This window comes from Salvelinus alpinus, chromosome 29, assembly GCF_045679555.1.
Source record: "Salvelinus alpinus chromosome 29, SLU_Salpinus.1, whole genome shotgun sequence".
Taxonomy (NCBI): domain Eukaryota; kingdom Metazoa; phylum Chordata; class Actinopteri; order Salmoniformes; family Salmonidae; genus Salvelinus; species Salvelinus alpinus.
In genome coordinates, this window is record NC_092114.1 from 4890500 (window position 1) to 4911427 (window position 20928).

Sequence of the window (20928 nt, forward strand, 5' to 3'; positions counted from 1 at the left end):
CCAACTCTTTATTCTTTCTAAGAAATGACACGTTTGACAGGCTTGGGAAGCAGTGGGATGAGAGAGCCAAGCCTATGGGTTCGTAGCTTCAACCCCGCAGCACAACACACACACACAGACCAACTGATTAATGGACGGCTGAATATATATTTCTTTCTCTTGCTTTGTTTGCTCTTTTCCACATTATGTCTCTGATCAGCTACTCAGGAAAGGGCTGAAAATATCCCATATTAATATATGGAACCTTAGAAATAAGGTTCATGAAATGAATCACTTGCTAACATCAGATAACATTCATATATTAGCCATTTCTGAGACTCACTTAGAGCATTCATTTGATGATACATCAGTAGCAATACAAGGATATTACATCTATCGAAGAGACAGAAATGCTTATGGGGGAGGTGTTGCTGTATATATTCAGAGCCATATCCCTGTAATGCTTATGGGGGAGGTGTTACTGTATATATTCAGAGCCACATCCCTGTAATGCTTATGGGGGAGGTGTTGCTGTATATATATTCAGAGCCACATCCCTGTAATGCTTATGGGGGAGGTGTTGCTGTATATATTCAGAGCCATATCCCTGTAATGCTTATGGGGGAGGTGTTGCTGTATATATTCAGAGCCATATCCCTGTAATGCTTATGGGGGAGGTGTTACTGTATATATTCAGAGCCATATCCCTGTAATGCTTATTGGGGAGGTGTTACTGTATATATTCAGAGCCATATCCCTGTAATGCTTATGGGGGAGGTGTTACTGTATATATTCAGAGCCATATCCCTGTAATGCTTATGGGGGAGGTGTTGCTGTATATATTCAGAGCCATATCCCTGTAATGATTAGAGAAGATCTTATGTCAAGTGTTATTGAAGTGTTGTGGTTGCAGGTTCACTTGGTACATCTAAAGCCTTTTCTTTTGTGGTGTTGCTATAGGCCACCAAGTGCTAACAGTCAGTAACTAAATAATGTGTGAAATGCTTGATAGTGTACGTGATGTAAACAGAGAGGTCTACTTTCTTGGGGACCTGAATATTGACTGGTTTCCATCAAGCTGTCCTCTCAAGAGGAGGCTTCTCACTGTAACCAGTGCCTGTTGTGTATAACAGATCATACCAAATATTTTGCTGTGAATTATGTGGATGTTACAAATATTTGTTGGTCTGATGTGATTAATGAGGAGCATCCAGATGCTGTACTTGATGAAATGATTTCTTCCAGTTATTGATAAACATGCACCTCAAGGACATTCAGAGACTTGTCCCGAAGCCATTCCTGCATTGTCTTGGCTGTGTGCTTAGGGTTGTTGTCCTGTTGGAAGGTGAACCTTGACCCCAGTCTGAGGTCCTGGAGCAGGTTTTCATCAAGGATCTCTCTGTACTTTGCTCTGTTCATCTTTCCTTTGATCCTGACTAGTCTCCCAGTCCCTGCCGCTGAAAAACACCATGCTAGGGTTGGTGCCAGGTGTCCTCCAGAAGTGATGCTTGGCAAAAAGTTAAATCTTGGTTTCATCAGACCAGAGAATCTTGTTTCCCCGTGGTCAGAGTCTTTAGGTGCCTTTTGGCAAACTCCAAGCGGGCTGTCGTGCTTTTTACTGAGGAGTGGCTTCCGTCTGGCCACTATACCATAAAGGCCTGGTTGGTGGAGTGCTACAGAGATGGTTGTCATTCTGGAAGGTTCTCCCATCTCCACAGAGGAACTCTGGAGCTCTGTCAGAGTAACCATCGGATTCTTGGTCACCTCCCTGACCAAGGCCCTTCTCCCCTGATTGCTCAGTTTGGCCGGACGGCCAGCTCTGGGAAGAGATGTCTCGACGCTCTACGGACAATTCCTTCGACCTCATGGCTTGGTTTTTACTCTGACATGTACTGTCAACTGTGGGACCTTATATAGACAGGTGTGCCTTTTCTAAATCATGTCCAATCAACTTAATTTACCACAGGTGGAATCCAATCAAATTGTAGAAACATCTCAAGGATGATCAATGGAAACAGGATGCACCGGAGCTCAATTTCTAGTCTCATAGCAAAGGGTCTGAGTACTTATGTAAATAAGGTATTTCTGTGTTTTATTTCTAATAAATCTGCAAAAATGTTTAAACCCGTTTTCATTTTGTCATTATGGGGTATTGTGTGTAGATTGATGAGGGAAAAGTATTTAATACATTTTAGAATAAGGCTGTAGCGTAACAATGTGGAAAGTGAAGGGGTCTGAATACTTTCCAAATGCACTGTATGTCATAGCTTTAATATGAACCAAGAGGAATGTTTGTCCTCAGGCCAGGAGGGAAGCCAAAAATGGTAAAGCAGCCTTTACTGGTTCTAACAGACGGCCTATCAGCTCTTTGCAAACTTTTTGACCAAATACAACAGACTTTCAGCATGCTTATAAAGGGCACTCAACATGTACTGCACTGATGACTGGTTGACAGAAATTGATAAACATTCTAGGAGCTGTTAGATCTCAGTGCAGCCTTTGATATTATTGACCATAACCTGTTGTCAGAGGTATCTATCTAATAGAACTGAGGGTTTTAGTTAACAGAAGCTTCTCTGTCAAACATGTAGGGTGTGGTGTACCACAGGGCAGCTCTCTAGGCCCTCTACTCTTTTCTATTTTTACCAATGAAGTTCCACAGAGATGGAATGTGTCCCTGAACAGGGGGGGGTCTAAAGTAACAGTCAGTATCTGGTGTGGCCTCCAGCTGCATTAAGTACTGCAGTGCATCTCCTCCTCATGGACTGGACCAGATTGCCAGTCCTTACTGTGAGATGTTACCCTGCAAGTTCCCGGACATTTCAGGGAAATGTTCAGTCCAACAGGTCCCAGACGTGCTCAATGGGATTGAGATCCGGGCTCTTCACTGGCCATGGCAGAACACTGACATTCCTGTCTTGCAGGAAATCACGCACAGAATGAGCAGTATGGCTGGTGGCATTGTCATGCTGGAGGGTCATGTCAGGAAGGGTACCACATGAGGGAGGAGGTCTTCCCTGTAACGCACAGCGTTGAGATTGCCTGCAATGACAACAAGCTCAGTCCAATGATGCTGACACACCACCCCAGACCATGACGGACTCCACCTCCAAATCGATCCCGCTCCAGAGTACAGACCTCGGTGTAACGCTCATTCCTTCGACGATAAACGCGAATCTGGCCATCACTCCTGGTGAGACAAAACCGTGACTCGTCAGTGAAGAGCACTTTTTTGCCAGTCCTGTCTGGTCCAGCGACGAGGAGTTTGTGCCCATAGGCGACGTTGTTGCCAGTGATGTCTGATGAGAACCTGCCTTACAACAGGCCTACAAGCCCTCAGTCCAGCCTCTCAGCCTATTGCGGACAGTCTGAGCACTGATGGAGTGATTGTGCGTTCCTGGAGTAACTCAAGCAGTTGTTGTTGCCATCCTGTACCTGTCCCGCAGGTGTGATGTTCGGATGTACTGATTCTGTGCAAGTGTTGTTACACGTGGTCTGCCACTGCGAGGACTGTCCGTCCTGTGTCCCTGTAGCGCTGTCTTAGGCGTCTCACAGTACGGACATTTATTGCCCTCGCCACATCTGCAGTCCTCATGCCTTAGGCACAATCATGCAGATGAGCAGGGTCCCTGGGCATCTTTATTTTGGTGTTTTTCAGTCAGTAGAAAGGCCTCTTTAGTGTCCTAAGTTTTCATAACTGACCTTAACGTCTTAACGACTGTTCCACAGGTGCATGTTAAGTAAATGTTTATGGTTCATTGAACAAGCATGGGAAACGGTGTTTAAACCCTTTACAGTGAAGATCTAAAGTTTTGGATTTTTACAAATTATCTTTGATAGACAGGGTCCTGAAAAAGGGACGTTGCTGTTTTTTTTTTTTATATATATATTTTTTTACACACTGAAAATCAGACTGATGCACTCTCCCCCCCTATTTATTTCTGCAGTGAGGAGTCACCCCATTTAGAGAATAATTTGTAACCCTTATATACAGTTGAAGTCGGAAGTTTACATACACTTAGGTTGGAGTCATTAAAACTCGTTTTTCAACCACTCCACAAATTTCTTGTTAAACTATAGTTTTGGCAAGTTGGTTAGGACATCTACTTTGTGCATGACAATGAATGTTTACAGACAGATTATTTCACTGTGCCTTTAAACAGCTTGGAAAATTCCAGAAAATGTCATGGCTTTAGAAGCTTCTGATAGGCTAATTGACATCATTGTGGTCAATTGGAGGTGTACCTGTGGATGTATTTCAAGGCCTACCTTCAAACTCAGTGCCTCTGCTTGACATCATGGGAAAATCTAAATTAAATCAGCCAAGAGCTCATAAAAAAAATTGTAGGCCACAAGTCTGGTTCATCCTTGGGAGCAAATGCCTGAAGGTACCACGTTCATCTGTACAAACAATAGTACGCCAGTATTAACACCATGGGACCACGCAGCCATCATACCGCTCAGGAAGGAGACGCGTTCTGTCTCCTAGAGATTAACGTACTTTGGTGCAAAAAGTGCAAATCAATCCCAGAACAACAGCAAAGGACCTTGTGAAGATGCTGGAGGAAACAGGTACAAAAGTATCTATATACACAGTAAAATTAGTTCTATATCGACATAACCTGAAAGGCCGCTCAGCAAGGAAGAAGACACTCCGCCATAAAAAAGCCAGACTACGGGTTGCAACTGCACATGGGGACGAAGATCGTACTTTTTGGAGAAATGTCCTCTGGTCTGAAACAAAATTAGAACTGTTTGGCCATAATGACCATCGTTATGTTTGGAGGAAAAAGGGGGAGGCCTGCAAGCCGAAGAACACCATCCAAACCGTGAAGCACGGGGGTGGCAGCATCATGTTGTGGGGGTGCTTTGCTGCAGGAGGGACTGGTGCACCTCACAAAATAGATGGCATCATGAGGACAATTTATATGGATATATTGAAGCGACATCAGTCAGGAAGTTAAAGCTTGGCCGCAAATGGGTCTTCCAAATGGACAATGACCCCAAGCATAGTTCCAAAGTTTTGGCAAAATGGCTTAAGGACAACAAAGTCAAGGTATTGGAGTGGCCATCACAAAGCCCTGACCTCAATCCTATAGAAAATTTGTAGGCAGAACTGAAAAAGCGTGTGCGAGCAAGGAGGCCTACAAACCTGACTCAGTTACACCAGCTCTGTCAGGGGGAATGGGTCAAAATTCACCCAACTTATTGTGGGAAGCTTGTGGAAGGCTACCCAAAACGTTTTACCCAATTTTTTTTTTTTTTTAAATTTTTATCCCCTTTTCTCCCCAATTTTTCGTGGTATCCAATCGCTAGTAATTACTATCTTGTCTCATCGCTACAACTCCCGTACGGGCTCGGGAGAGGCGAAGGTCGAAAGTCATGCGTCCTCCGAAGCACAACCCAACCTAGCCGCACTGCTTCTTAACACAGCGCGCCTCCAACCCGGAAGCCAGCCGCACCAATGTGTCGGAGGAAACACCGTGCACCCGCCCCCTCGGTTAGCGCGCACTGCGCCCGGCCCGCCACAGGAGTCGCTGGAGCGCGATGAGACAAGGATATCCCTACCGGCCAAACCCTCCCTAACCCGGACGACGCTAAGCCAATTGTGCGTCGCCCCACGGACCTCCCGGTCGCGGCCGGCTGCGACAGAGCCTGGGCGCGAACCCAGACTCTGGTGGCGCAGCATAGCACTGCGATGCAGTGCTCTAGACCACTGCGCCACCCGGGAGGCCAACGTTTTACCCAATTTAAAGGCAATGCTACCAAATACTAATTGAGTGTATGTAAACTTCTGACCCACTGGGAATGTGATGAAAGAAATAAAAGCTGAAAGAAATCATTCTCTCTACTATTATTCTGACATTTCACATTCTTAAAATAAAGTGGTGATCCTAACTGACCATTTTTACTAGGATTAAATGTCAGGAATTGTGAAAAACTGAGTTTAAATGTATTTGTCTTAGGTGTATGTAAACTTCTGACTTCAACTGTATATACCACTTGGGTCCTGTTTCAGTAATAATGATATCAGACCTTGTTGCGTGTTTGATAATCTACCATTTATATAGGAGTGGTTAAAACATGCTAATAATGGTCCTCTGAGTATACTTCCACCGGTACACCATCCATCCCTGGAGTTTTCCCAGACTGAAAGGCTTTAATTGCATCAAGAAGTTCCTCCTCTGTAATTTGGCCTTCACATGAGTCCTTCTGTACAAATGTTAATTTTACATTATTATTAGGGAAAAAATCCATACAATTAGTTTCAGTTAATCGTTTGAGACTGAAACGAAAACATATTCTTAAAGTACTTTACTTCCTCTTTCAAAATATCATGCGTGTCTCCATTTGTAGCATTTCTATATTGAAGATTGAAAAATAATTTGATATATTTTTCCCCATATTCCATCCAGTGCCCTTTATTTTTATAATATAATACACTGGATCTTTCTTAAGTTCCTCCATTTCTTTTTCCTAACTTATTCTGTGCTACCAGACTTAATACACTGCACAATTTACAGTCCAATATTTACACGTGGATGGTGGATCCATCCAATATTGGACTAAATTGTGCCTTCCGATATTATAATTACGCTAAAATGTTTATTCTATTAAACTGAGCCATTTACTTATGTTCCTATTGTAATTGAAGGAACCTGCTAGTAAGCATCTCGTTGGACGATGTATTTTCCCGATACGCATGGTATACTGTACAACTTGAAACTATATTTTACCAGGGAGATCAGATTGGCAACTCAAGTGAACATCCATTGTGTTTTGTGATTATTTAACTAGGCAAGTCAGTTAAGGACACATTCTTATTTTCAATGACAGACTAGGAACAGTGGGTTAAACTGCCTTGTTCAGGGGCAGAATTCCATCTTGCAACCTTTCGGTGACTAGTCCAACGCTCTAACCACTAGGCTACCTGCCGCCCCAATAAGTGCATCGATGACGTCGTCCCCACAGTGACTGTACGTACATATCCCAACCAGAAGCCATGGATTACAGGCAACATCCTCATCGAGCTAAAGGGTAGAGCTGCCGCTTTCATGGAGTGGGACACTAATTCGAACACCTATCAGAAATCCCGCTCTGCCCTCAGATGAACCATCAAACAAGCAAAGCATCAATACAGGAATAAGATTTAATCCTACTACACCGGCTCTGACGCTCGTCGGATGTGAAACCCAGACGCGAGCTGCCCAGTGACACGAGCCAAATGCCTTTTATGCTAACTTCAAGGTAAGCAACACTGAAGCATGCACGAGAGCATCAGCTGTTCTGGATGGCAACGCTGTCGGTAACCGATGTGAGCAAGACATTTAAACAGGTCAACATTCAAAGTCGTGGGGCCGGATGGATTACCAGGACATGTACTCAAAGCATGCACTGACCAACTGGCAAGTGTCTTCACTGACATTTTTAACCTCTCTCTGACTGAGTCTGTAATACGAACATGTTTCAAGCAGACCACCATAGTCCCTGTGCCCAAGAAAGCGAAGGTAACCTGCCTAAATGATTATTGATCGGTAGCCATGAAGTGCTTTGAAAGCCTCACATCAACAGCATCCTCCCAGATACCCTAGACCCAGTCCAATTCGCATACCGCCCCAACAGATCCACAGATGATGCAATCAATCCACCCGTCCCTTTTCCACCTGAAAAAAAGGAACACCTATGTGAGAATGCTGTTCATTGACTACAGCTCAGCGTTCAACACCATAGTGCCCACGAAGCTCATCACTAAGCTAAGGACCCTGAGACTAAACACCTCCCTCTGCAACTGGATCCTGGACCTCTTGACGGGCCACCCCCAGGTGGTAAGGGTAGGCAACAACACGCCTGCCACACTGATCCTCCTCAGGGGTGCGTGCTTAGTCCCCTCCTGTACTCCATGGCCAAACACGACAACAATGGTAGGCCTGATCACTGACAACAATGAGACAGCTTATAGGGAGGTGGTCAGTGAACTGGCAGTGTGGTGCCAGGATAACAACCTCTCCAACAATGTGAGCAAGACAAAGGAGCTGATTGTGGACTACAGGAAAAGGCGGGCCGAACAGGCCCCCATTATCAACGGGGCTGTAGTTGAGCGGGTCGAGAGTTTCAAGTTCCTTTGTGTCCACAACAAACTATCATGGTTCAAACACACCAAGACAGTCGTGAAGAGGGCACGACAACACCCTTTCCCCCTCAGGAGACTGAAAACATTTGGCATGGGTCCCCAGATGCTCAAACAGCTCTACAGCTGCACCATCGAGAGCATCCTAACCGGTTGCATCACCACCTGGTATGGCAACTGCTCGGCATCTGACCTTAAGGCACTACAGAGGGTAGTGTGTACATCACTGGGGCCAAGCTTCCTGCCATCCAGGACCTATATAATAGGCGGTGTCAGAGGAAAACCCATAAAATTGTCAGAGGCTCCAGTCACCCAAGTTATAGACTGTTTTCTCTGCTACCACAGGGTAAGTGGTACCGGAGTGCCAAGTCTAGGACAAAAAGGCTCCTTAACAGCTTCTACCCCCAAACCATAAGACTGCTGAACAATTAATGAAATGGCCACCGGACTATTTACATTGACACACATCCTCCCTTTTGTTTTTACACTGCTGCTACTCGCTGTTTATTATCTATACATAGTCACTTCACCCCTTACCTTAACTAACCTGTACCTCCTGTATATAGCCTCCACACTGACTCTGTACCGGTACCCCCTGTATATAGCCTCCACACTGACTCCGTACCGGTATCCCCTGTATATAGCCTCGTTTTTGTTATGTTGTTACTTGTTATAATCTTTTACTTTAGTCTACTTGGTAAATAATAACTCTTCTTGAACTGTACTGTTGTTTAAGGGCTTGTCAGTCAGCATTTCAAGGTAAGGTCTACACTTGTTGTATTCGGCGCATGTGACAAATAAAGTTTGATTTGATGTGATGTCATCCCTCTACCAGTCAGAGATGAGACTGCCACAGAAGACTGATGAAGACCTAGGAGTGGCGACAGGGAAGGCTGTTTAGGCCTCATCATCCCGCAGAGTTGACATGAACTATGCTGGATGTTGGGCTCTGGCCGGTTCTGATGCCATCTGCCTTCAAAGAGCATCAACAGCGGAGCGTTCAGTAATTCACGGCAGGCAGCTGCTTCCTTCCCATTCTGGAGACGAAAGAGACTTTAGATGCAATGCAGCTTCTTACACTTACATTTTACTTATCCAGAGAGACTTAGTTCATTCTTTACCTTGGCGTGCTCAGACTCCCTGCAGCAACACACTGTAGAGAATGGAGGTCAGACTCCATAAAGTGCACAATTGACCAGGGTCCATAGGGCTTTAATCAAATGTAGTGCACTATATAGGGGATAGGGTTCTATAGGGCTCTGGTCTAAAGTAGTGCACTATATAGGGAATAGGGTGCCATTTGGGATGCAAACTAAACCTTAGAAGCTGCTAGTTTTCTTGCAGAAGTATTTGATTTCTTTCCACTAACTGCAGATTATTAGAGAGGCAATGTGGGAGAGATGTGGTGCCTTGTTGAACCAGATATTTGGAAAGTGTAATCTGAGCCTCAGAGAAATAACATCCTTGTGAGTGTATTATAAACGACTGCAGAGTATTTTACACGAGGACCTGTATTGAGTCATGTATCTTGTGAACCATTAGGGGGCACTGTTGCCACGTTATAAAAAAAAAAATCTAAACTCCAAACTGGTCACATTTGTAATGCAGCCAGTCTTTCATTCAAAACCTGTCATTGTGCATTCATTTGGATTGTAAACATCTCCCCACAGAACCATTCATGTGAAATGTAATGAACATTGGTTTAATCACCAACACATAATATATTTTCACTGTATTAGGTTTAACTACCAGTTAAACCGATAGCAAACAATGCAAGATGTGTTTCATATCGCCCTTAGAAGTCATGAGTTATGTTACTGTAAATTACAGTTCACATTAGGCAATACACTTATATTACCCAACTAAACGGACAGAAATCCTATGATCAATGAAGACATCCTCCACAATCAGTCATGCAAAAAAACTATTAGATTTTTCAGATATAATTGTAACGTAAGTGTACAGTTTTTATTTAATTAGGCAAGTCAGTTATGAACAAATTCTTATTTACAATGACAGCCCACCCCGGCCAAACCCTAACGACGCTGGGCCAATTGTGCGCCGCCCTATGGGACTCCCAATCACGGGCGGTTGTGATACAGCCTGGAATCGAACCAGGGTCTGTAGTGACGCCTCGAGCACTGAGATGCAGTGCCTTAGACCGCTGAACCAGGGTCTGTAGTGACGCCTCTAGCACTAGAAATACCATAATCTCCTCTACACAAATTAGACATGAGGCCTGGCACTAGTCTTCAAAGTATCATACAGAATCACGTTATCAATCCAGACTGATAGTTGCGCAGCACCACAACAGCAGATAAATGAACAGGTCAGGGTCAACCTTTAGTTTAGAGGCCTACAATTTAACTCTGGACCGACAAGCCAGTCCCCCCCATTCCTCTCTAATCAGGGACTGATTTAGACCTGGGACACCAGATGGGTGCAATTAATTATCAGGTAGAACAGGAAACCAGCGGGCTACAGACCTCGTAGGGTAAGAGTTGAATATCCCTGGTTCAGAGCACCCATCCATGCGCTCTGAGAATCGCAGGTACGTAGCCTCAACCCTAACGGGTTCTGCTTTCTATGTTCAGAGATTAATCGTTTTGTTTTAACATGTACCAACACGCCAAAAAATAGCCCCCCCCCCGAAGACGTCGTCTCATTCTTGTTGACTGTCCCCAAGACTGTTGTCACAGTGTTGACTGTCCCCAAGACTGTTGTCACAGTGTTGACTGTCCCCAAGACTGTTGTCACAGTGTTGACTGTCCCCAAGACTGTTGTCACAGTGTTGACTGTCCCCAAGACTGTTGTCACAGTGTTGACTGTCCCCAAGACTGTTGTCACAGTGTTGACTGTCCCCAAGACTGTTGTCACAGTGTTGACTGTCCCCAAGACTGTTGTCACAGTGAAGAAGTGGAAGGTAACAGCTGAAGCGTTTCCCCCCAAAATCCTTCAAATAAACGCTAAGCTATAGGTGTTCCTCATTAAATCAGATCATGGACCGCTAAGCTATAGGTGTTCCTCATTAAATCAGATCATGGACCGCTAAGCTATAGGTGTTCCTCATTAAATCAGATCATGGACCGCTAAGCTATAGGTGTTCCTCATTAAATCAGATCATGGACCGCTAAGCTATAGGTGTTCCTCATTAAAATCAGATCATGGCAGAACGTTGGTCTTAAATGCTACACTATATAGGGAATAGGGCTCCATTGGACACCGCCTCGCTCCGCAGAGCAACACTACACCCCTCATCCAGGGTCCTCAGGAGTGAGGGTTCAGCCACAGTAGCCTGTTCTGTCTTTGGTAGGCTAGGTGGTTACCAGATTGGTGTGTCCATTAGCATCTCTTGACTTGTTAAACACAATGCTGACGGGATGGTTAGCATCTTGACTCGTTAAACGGGATGGTTAGCATCTTGACTCGTTAAACGGGATGGTTAGCATCTTGACTCGTTAAACGGGATGGTTAGCATCTTGACTCGTTAAACGGGATGGTTAGCATCTTGACTCGTTAAACGGGATGGTTAGCATCTTGACTCGTTAAACGGGATGGTTAGCATCTTGACTCGTTAAACGGGATGGTTAGCATCTTGACTCGTTAAACGGGATGGTTAGCATCTTGACTCGTTAAACGGGATGGTTAGCATCTTGACTCGTTAAACGGGATGGTTAGCATCTTGACTCGTTAAACGGGATGGTTAGCATCTTGACTTGTTAAACACAATGCTGATGGGATGGTTAGCATCTTGACTTGTTAAACGGATGTTAGCATCTTGACTTGTTAAACACAATGCTGACGGGATGGTTAGCATCTTGACTTGTTAAACACAATGCTGACGGGATGGTTAGCATCTTGACTTGTTAAACACAATGCTGACGGGATGGTTAGCATCTTGACTTGTTAAACGGGATGGTTAGACGGGATCTGTAGCGATAACAACACTTAGACATTCTACATTTCCTTGGGTAGCGTCTCAAATGGCACCCTATTCCCTATATAGTGACCAGGGCCCCTAGTAGTGCACTACACAGGGAATGGGACACAGTCGTGTATCTTTTGAAGAGACAGGATGAGGTGCAAACAGACAGAAGCAGCTTTTTCAAAAGGCAACGTAGGTAGAAAAATCCTAATTTGCATGGTTTTGAAACGGCCTGAAAACATCACCGTTAGCCTGGCTTGTCCACTCCAACTGGTGACCTACGAGGTGAAGACAGCACAGATCATCAACTCAGGCTTCAAATCACCATAGCCTTTTAATTAGAAGTGATCTACATTTATAACAGAATGAATAGAGACTCAACCTCTTATCGTTCCCTTTATACCAAACCATCACTGTTTTCATCCTGCTGATGATCCGGCTCAACTGAGGCCCGGTTCTTTATGTTTACTGATATTGTAAATCCAATCCTGACAGTTCAAATCTGTGTTGTTTAAGAAGACAAAGGGTTAAATTGTTTGACTCTTTCTTCCCTCTGCTCACCCCAACCCCCCCCCTTGGCCTCCCCTAACACAGGATCTGACCCAGCACAGGGCTCAACATGGAAAATACTAAACTACAGAACAAAATTCATCTTAAAACTAATATTCATTTTTTATAGAATCATCACGGAAAATAAAAATGACTTATTGACTGGTCCCTCTTAGGTCAGTTTGATCTTTTCATTGACCGGTTTATATTATAATTGAAGCTTGACAATCCTTTACGCTGCGGTGTGATGCGGCTGACTGGCTGGCTGACTGGCTGACTGGCTGACTGACTACCACAGAAATATCATTACTACTATGTAGAAGCCTGCGTGTCAAATGGAACCCTACTGATCTAGTAACCCAGTACATGGTGAATAGGAATCCACCTGAGATGGGGTTTGTTTTGGGTCTGATCCATAGAGGCTTCCTGGATGGACACAGTCTTGTGGACTTCTAGAGACTCTGTCCCCCATGTGAAGGCCGCTATAGAACACTGCTACATCAGCGCCATACGCCTCGTCCTCTGTCCTCGTACATTTAACTGTAACCTTCCATGGGCCTTTGTCCATCTAAATGTTACCACCGACCAAGAACCCTCTGGACATGAGATATAATCAAGACTGCCAACTTCTCTTCTATAAGAATAAAACCCTAAAACCATTAGGACAGCGTTCTCCCTCCCTATGTTATTCATCCACCTGTATCACTACCCAGTCTACCTTATTCATCCACCTGTATCACTACCTTATTCATCCACCTGTATCACTATTCATCCACCTGTATCACTACCCAGTCTACCTTGTATCACTACCCAGTCTACCTTATTCATCCACCTGTAACACTACCCAGTCTACCTTGTATCACTACCCAGTCTACCTTATTCATCCACCTGTATCACTACCCAGTCTACCTTATTCATCCACCTGTATCACTATCCAGTCTACCTTATTCATCCACCTGTATCACTATCCAGTCTACCTTATTCATCCACCTGTATCACTACCTTATTCATCCACCTGTATCACTACCTTATTCATCCACCTGTAACACTACCCAGTCTACCGTATTCATGCACCTGTATCACTACCTTATTCATCCACCTGTATCACTACCCAGTCTACCTTATTCATCCACCTGTATCACTACCTTATTCATCCACCTGTATCACTATCCAGTCTACCTTATTCGTCCACCTGTATCACTACCCAGTCTACCTGTATCACGACCCAGTCTACCTTATTCATCCACCTGTATCACTACCCAGTCTACCTTATTCATCCACCTGTATCACTACCTTATTCATCCACCTGTATCACCACCCAGTCTACCTTATTCATCCACCTGTATCACTATCCAGTCTCCCTTATTCATCCACCTGTATCACTACCTTATTCATCCACCTGTATCACCACCCAGTCTACCTTATTCATCCACCTGTATCACTATCCAGTCTACCTTATTCATCCACCTGTATCACTACCCAGTCTACCTTATTCATCCACCTGTATCACTACCTTATTCATCCACCTGTATCACTACCTTATTCATCCACCTGTATCACTACCTTATTCATCCACCTGTATCACTACCCAGTCTACCTTATTCATCCACCTGTATCACTACCTTATTCATCCACCTGTATCACTATTCATCCACCTGTATCACTACCCAGTCTACCTTGTATCACTACCCAGTCTACCTTATTCATCCACCTGTAACACTACCCAGTCTACCTTGTATCACTACCCAGTCTACCTTATTCATCCACCTGTATCACTACCCAGTCTACCTTATTCATCCACCTGTATCACTATCCAGTCTACCTTATTCATCCACCTGTATCACTATCCAGTCTACCTTATTCATCCACCTGTATCACTACCTTATTCATCCACCTGTATCACTACCTTATTCATCCACCTGTATCACTACCCAGTCTACCTTATTCATCCACCTGTATCACTACCTTATTCATCCACCTGTATCACTATCCAGTCTACCTTATTCGTCCACCTGTATCACTACCCAGTCTACCTGTATCACGACCCAGTCTACCTTATTCATCCACCTGTATCACTACCCAGTCTACCTTATTCATCCACCTGTATCACTACCTTATTCATCCACCTGTATCACCACCCAGTCTACCTTATTCATCCACCTGTATCACTATCCAGTCTCCCTTATTCATCCACCTGTATCACTACCTTATTCATCCACCTGTATCACCACCCAGTCTACCTTATTCATCCACCTGTATCACTACCCAGTCTACCTTATTCATCCACCTGTATCACTACCTTATTCATCCACCTGTATCACTACCTTATTCATCCACCTGTATCACTACCTTATTCATCCACCTGTATCACTACCCAGTCTACCTTATTCATCCACCTGTATCACATTGTATCTTCCATATTAGCAGACATGGATAAAACACAATCTCTCCTCCTCTGCTGTCCTTCTCTCTACTCTTCCGTACAGCGAACTTGCACCACTCAGAGACAGAAGTGGATTTCAGGTTAGCTGTGAAAAAAGCTGGCATAAACATTAGGTCAGTCTGTAGTAGTAGCCCTGGAGTCAGCCAGCCAGCCAGCCAGCCAGCCAGCCAGCCAGTCAGCCAGCCAGTCAGCCAGTCAGCCAGCCAGCCAGTCAGTCAGCCAGCCAGTCAGTCAGCCAGTCAGCCAGCCAGTCAGCCAGCCAGGAGAGTTTATATCTCAGTCTGAATGCAGCCACTCCTCACAGGGCTGGAAGGCTGCTGGGAGATGACACCTCCATCCAACATGTTGTTATTGGTCTCCTTCAGGACCTCCTCCACCGCGAGGGAGTCCAGCTCCTCCTGCGTCGTCCTCATCAGCCCTAAGCTCTCCTCGGCGATGTAGAGGAGCATACCTCCTAACCCTCCTTCTGTGTAGACGGGGGCCGAGGAGGAAGGGGAGGAGGAATGGGATGCAGCGGGACAGTTCTCCAGATGGTCGTTCTCCACCTCCGGCAGGGGGGTGACGGTGACCAGGTCTGTTCCCAGGGAGGTGAGGGGGCGCTGGGGGTGGAGGTCAATGCAGCAGGGAGTGAGAGGAGGTCTGGAGGTCTCAGGATCAGAGCAGCTGAACTCTGATAAGTGGCTGCAGTGGGAGTCTGCTACGGAGGGCAGGGAGCCGCTGAGGGAGGGGGAGTCGAACTCTGAGGAGTTAGTGCTTCGCTGCTCAAGGAGCTGAGCATCCATGTCCTCACGGGTCTCCTGGATCTTAGTTCCTCCGCTGCTCTTCTTAGTCCTCAGCTTGCCCTTGCTCTTCTTGCCCCCCGAGGAAGAGGGGTCCTTCACCCATTTGGAGGAGCGAGACTCATGGGGGCAGCCGGAGGGACACACCCCCACCCCTCTCCCCTCGCCGCTGGCGTCGTCCAGGCTGCTGCTGTTGCTATGGTGATGGAGCTTCTTCTCCTGCTTCCCCTCCATGTCCACCTCCAGACTACCCTCTCTGTAACCATGACAACAAGACATGCTACAGGTTATTATTGGTGATCATACAGGGACAGTAGTATTTGGTGACCATGCAAAACCATCTAGTGGTGAAGACGACAACAATGTCAACTTCCACAACTGAACCAATGCTGCGGAGGGTGCTGACCTGTCCAGAGGCATGTAGTTGAGAATGGATCCAGCCATTGCTTTGGTGCTAGTGTTGTCACTGATTGTCCCCAAGCTGACGTTGGCCGACTCCCCACTCAGACTACCCTGCTCCTTCTGAACGTCAGCCTGTACCTCCAACCTGGGTAGAGAAGGAGATACACATCAGAATATACAGTGTTGTGGGGAAGAAGGACAGATATATACAGTGTTGTGGGGAAGAAGGACAGATATATACAGTGTTGTGGGGAGGAAGGACAGATATATACAGTGTTGTGGGGAGGAAGGACAGATATATACAGTGTTGTGGGGAATAAGAACAGATATATACAGTGTTGTGGGGAGGAAGGACAGATATATACAGTGTTGTGGGGAGGAAGGACAGATATATACAGTGTTGTGGGGAGGAAGGACAGATATATACAGTGTTGTGGGGAGGAAGGACAGATACATACAGTGTTGTGGGGAGGAAGGACAGATACATACAGTGTTGTGGGGAGGAAGGACAGATACATACAGTGTTGTGGGGAGGAAGGACAGATATATACAGTGTTGTGAGGAGGAAGGACAGATATATACCGTGTTGTGGGGAGGAAGGACAGATATATACAGTGTTGTGGGAAGGAAGGACAGATATTTACAGTGTTGTGGGGAGGAAGGACAGATATATACAGTGTTGTGGGGAGGAAGGACAGATATATACAGTGTTGTGGGGAGGAAGGAAAGATATATACAGTGTTGTGGGGAGGAAGGACAGATATATACAGTGTTGTGGGGAGGAAGGACAGATATATACAGTGTTGAGAGGAGGAAGGACAGATATATACAGTGTTGTGGGGAGGAAGGACAGATATTTACAGTGTTGTGGGGAGGAAGGACAGATATATACAGTGTTGTGGGGAGGAAGGACAGATATATACAGTGTTGTGAGGAAGAATGACAGATATATACAGTGTTGTGGGGAGGACGGACAGATATATACAGTGTTGTTGGGAAGAAGGACAGATATATACAGTGTTGTGAGGAAGAAGGACAGATATATACAGTGTTGTGGGGAGGACGGACAGATATATACAGTGTTGTGGGGAAGAAGGACAGATATATACAGTGTTGTGAGGAAGAAGGACAGATATATACAGTGTTGTGAGGAAGAAGGACAGATATATACAGTGTTGTGGGGAGGAAGGACAGATATATACAGTGTTGTGGGGAGGACGGACAGATATATACAGTGTTGTGGGGAAGAAGGACAGATATATACAGTGTTGTGGGGAGGAAGGACAGATATATACAGTGTTGTGGGGAGGAAGGACAGATATATACAGTGTTGTGGGGAGGAAGGACAGATATATACAGTGTTGTGAGGAAGAAGGACAGATATATACAGTGTTGTGGGGAGGACGGACAGATATATACAGTGTTGTGGGGAGGAAGGACAGATATATACAGTGTTGTGGGGAGGAAGGACAGATATATTATACAGTGTTGTGGGGAGGAAGGACAGATATATACAGTGTTGTGAGGAGGAAGGACAGATATATACCGTGTTGTGGGGAGGAAGGACAGATATATACAGTGTTGTGAGGAGGAAGGACAGATATATACAGTGTTGTGGGGAGGAAGGACAGATATATACAGTGTTGTGGGGAGGAAGGACAGATATATACAGTGTTGTGGGGAGGAAGGACAGATATATACAGTGTTGTGGGGAAGAAGTATTTAATCCATTTTAGAATAAGGCTGTAACAAAATGTGGAAGAAGATCAAGGGGTCGGAATACTTTAAGAATGCACTGTATACCTAAAGGACCATAACTTCCTATGAAATCAAAGACAGACTTCTAAAGAAGCCTGAATTATTCCGAACAGTAAGTTAAAGGGATTATGGCTTCTCCGCTCTAGTAGCCTACCTGTTATAACAGTTGACCATGGCGCTGCCAGACAGAGATCCGGTGATGCTGGCTCCAGTACTGACCTGTTATAACAGTTGACCATGGCGCTGCCAGACAGAGATCCGGTGATGCTGGCCCCAGTACTGACCTGTTATAACAGTTGACCATGGCGCTGCCAGACAGAGATCCGGTGATGCTGGCCCCAGTACTGACCTGTTATAACAGTTGACCATGGCGCTGCCAGACTGAGATCCGGTGATGCTGGCCCCAGTACTGACCTGTTATAACAGTTGACCATGGCGCTGCCAGACTGAGATCCGGTGATGCTGGCTCCAGTACTGACCTGTTATAACAGTTGACCATGGCGCTGCCAGACTGAGATCCGGTGATGCTGGCCTCAGTACTGACCTGTTATAACAGTTGACCATGGCGCTGCCAGACAGAGATCCGGTGATGCTGGCCCCAGCCAGGGCCATGGTAGAGGCGTTTTCACTCAGGTTGTCCCTCATGGCGCCCATCCGGTCCATGTGGCTCCCGCTGGCACTCAGACTGCCTGTCATGCCCCCCACGCTGCCCTCTCCGATGCTGGGGTTGTGTCTGGTCTCTGCCACCGACGTGGCGTCTGAGGAGAATAATATAACACATGTCACTTCAGGACCTGAGCCACAGAACACAGGAGAACAGGGCCATGTTCAGCAGGACACAACATTGTGGATAATGTTACTGAGAATGTTTGTTCTCAGTAACATATTTCTCTCTCTGACATGTAATAAGAGATTACGTCTGCTCTATTCATTTTATTTTTTATCTGCAATGTGTGTCTACTGAACAGGCCCCAGGATAGATGATTATATAGACCAGCCTGGTCGAACCATGCAGCCTTGAACAGGGCCCAAGAGAGTGGTGGTGATGGTGATGAGGTGGTGATGAGTGGTGGTGGTGGTGAGTGGTGGTGGTGGTGATGAGGTGGTGGTGATGGTGAGTGGTGGTGGTGGTGAGTGGTGGTGGTGGTGAGTGGTGGAGAAGGTGATGGAGGTGAGTGGAGGTGATGGAGGTGAGTGGTGGTGGAGGTGATGAGGTGGTGATGAGTGGTGGTGATGGTGAGTGGTGGTGGTGGTGAGTGGTGAGTGGTGGTGGTGGTGAGTGGTGGAGAAGGTGATGGAGGTGAGTGGAGGTGATGGAGGTGAGTGGTGGTGGAGGTGATGAGGTGGTGATGAGTGGTGGTGAGTGGTGGTGATGGTGATGAGGTGGTGATGAGTGGTGGTGATGGTGAGTGGTGGTGGTGGTGAGTGGTGGTGGTGGAGAAGGTGATGGAGGTGAGTGGTGGTGGTGAGTGGTGGTGGTGGAGAAGGTGATGGAGGTGAGTGGTGGTGGAGGTGAGTGGTGGTGGAGAAGGTGAATGGTGGTGGAGGTGAGTGGTGGTGATGGAGGTGAGTGGTGGTGGAGAAGGTGAGTGGTGGTGGTGAGTGGTGATGGTGGAGGTGAGTGGTGATGGTGAGTGGTGATGGTGAGTGGTGGAGAAGGTGAGTGGTGGTGGTGGAGGTGAGTGGTGGTGGTGGAGGTGAGTGGTGGTGGTGGAGGTGAGTGGTGGTGAGTGGTGGAGAAGGTGAGCGGTGGTGGTGGTGAGTGGTGATGAGTGGTGGTGGTGAGTGGTGGTGAGTGGTGATGAGTGGTGGTGGTGAGTGGTGGTGGTGAGTGGTGGTGGTGAGTGGTGGTGGTGGTGAGTGGTGGTGGTGGTGGTGAGTGGTGGTGAGTGGTGGTGGTGAGTGGTGGTGGTGAGTGGTGGTGGTGAGGGGTGGTGGTGAGGGGTGGTGGTGAGGGGTGGTGGTGAGTGGTGGTGGTGAGTGGTGGTGGTGGTGAGTGGTGGTGGTGGTGAGTGGTGGTGAGTGGTGGTGGTGGTGAGTGGTGGTGAGGAGTGGTGGTGAGGAGTGGTGGTGAGGAGTGGTGGTGAGGAGTGGTGGTGAGGAGTGGTGGTGAGGAGTGGTGGTGAGGAGTGGTGGTGAGTGGTGGTGGTGGTGAGTGGTGGTGGTGGTGGTGAGTGGTGGTGAGTGGTGGTGGTGAGTGGTGGTGGGTGGTGGTGGTGGTGAGTGGTGGTGGTGGTGGTGGTGAGTGGTGGTGGTGGTGAGTGGTGGAGAAGGTGATGGAGGTGAGTGGAGGTGATGGAGGTGAGTGGTGGTGGAGGTGATGAGGTGGTGATGAGTGGTGGTGAGTGGTGGTGATGGTGATGAGGTGGTGATGAGTGGTGGTGATGGTGAGTGGTGGTGGTGGTGAGTGGTGGTGGTGGAGAAGGTGATGGAGGTGAGTGGTGGTGGAGGTGAGTGGTGGTGGAGAAGGTGAATGGTGGTGGAGGTGAGTGGTGGTGATGGAGGTGAGTGGTGGTGGAGAAGGTGAGTGGTGGTGGTGAGTGGTGATGGTGGAGGTGAGTGGTGATGGTGAGTGGTGGTGGAGGTGAGTGGTGATGGTGGAGGTGAGTGGTGGTGAGTGGTGGAGAAGGTGAGCGGTGGTGGTGGTGAGTGGTGATGAGTGGTGGTGGTGAGTGGTGATGAGTGGTGGTGGTGGTGGTGAGTGGTGGTGGTGAGTGGTGAGTGGTGGTGGTGAGTGGTGGTGGTGAGTGGTGGTGGTGAGTGGTGGTGGTGAGTGGTGGTGGTGAGTGGTGGTGGTGAGTGGTGGTGGTGAGTGGTGGTGGTGAGGGGTGGTGGTGAGTGGTGGTGGTGAGTGGTGGTGGTGGTGAGTGGTGGTGGTGGTGAGTGGTGGTGGTGGTGGGTGGTGGTGGTGAGTGGTGGTGGTGAGTGGTGGTGGTGAGTGGTGGTGAGTGGTGGTGGTGAGTGG

General features: G+C 46.8%; 1 protein-coding gene across 2 annotated transcripts in view; it reads right to left on the minus strand.

Annotated features, from left to right (window-relative positions):
• Positions 1–5271: 5271 nt before the first annotated feature.
• The window catches only part of rnf19a (ring finger protein 19A, RBR E3 ubiquitin protein ligase), an 81182-nt gene continuing 65525 nt past the window's right edge, over positions 5272–20928 (minus strand). The window contains exons 8-11 of one of the 2 annotated variants that reach the window (XR_011671606.1): positions 18508–18721; positions 16210–16350; positions 13656–16059; positions 5272–13621 (exon numbers count right to left, since the gene is read on the minus strand). Coding sequence is in view for 1 of the 2 variants with exons in the window: in XM_071373808.1 (XP_071229909.1) it covers positions 15294–16059; positions 16210–16350; positions 18508–18721 (1121 nt within the window). In the remaining variant the exon portion in view is untranslated. Of the gene's footprint in view, positions 16060–16209; positions 16351–18507; positions 18722–20928 lie in introns of both variants that reach the window. The other variant, XM_071373808.1, reaches the window with a different exon arrangement.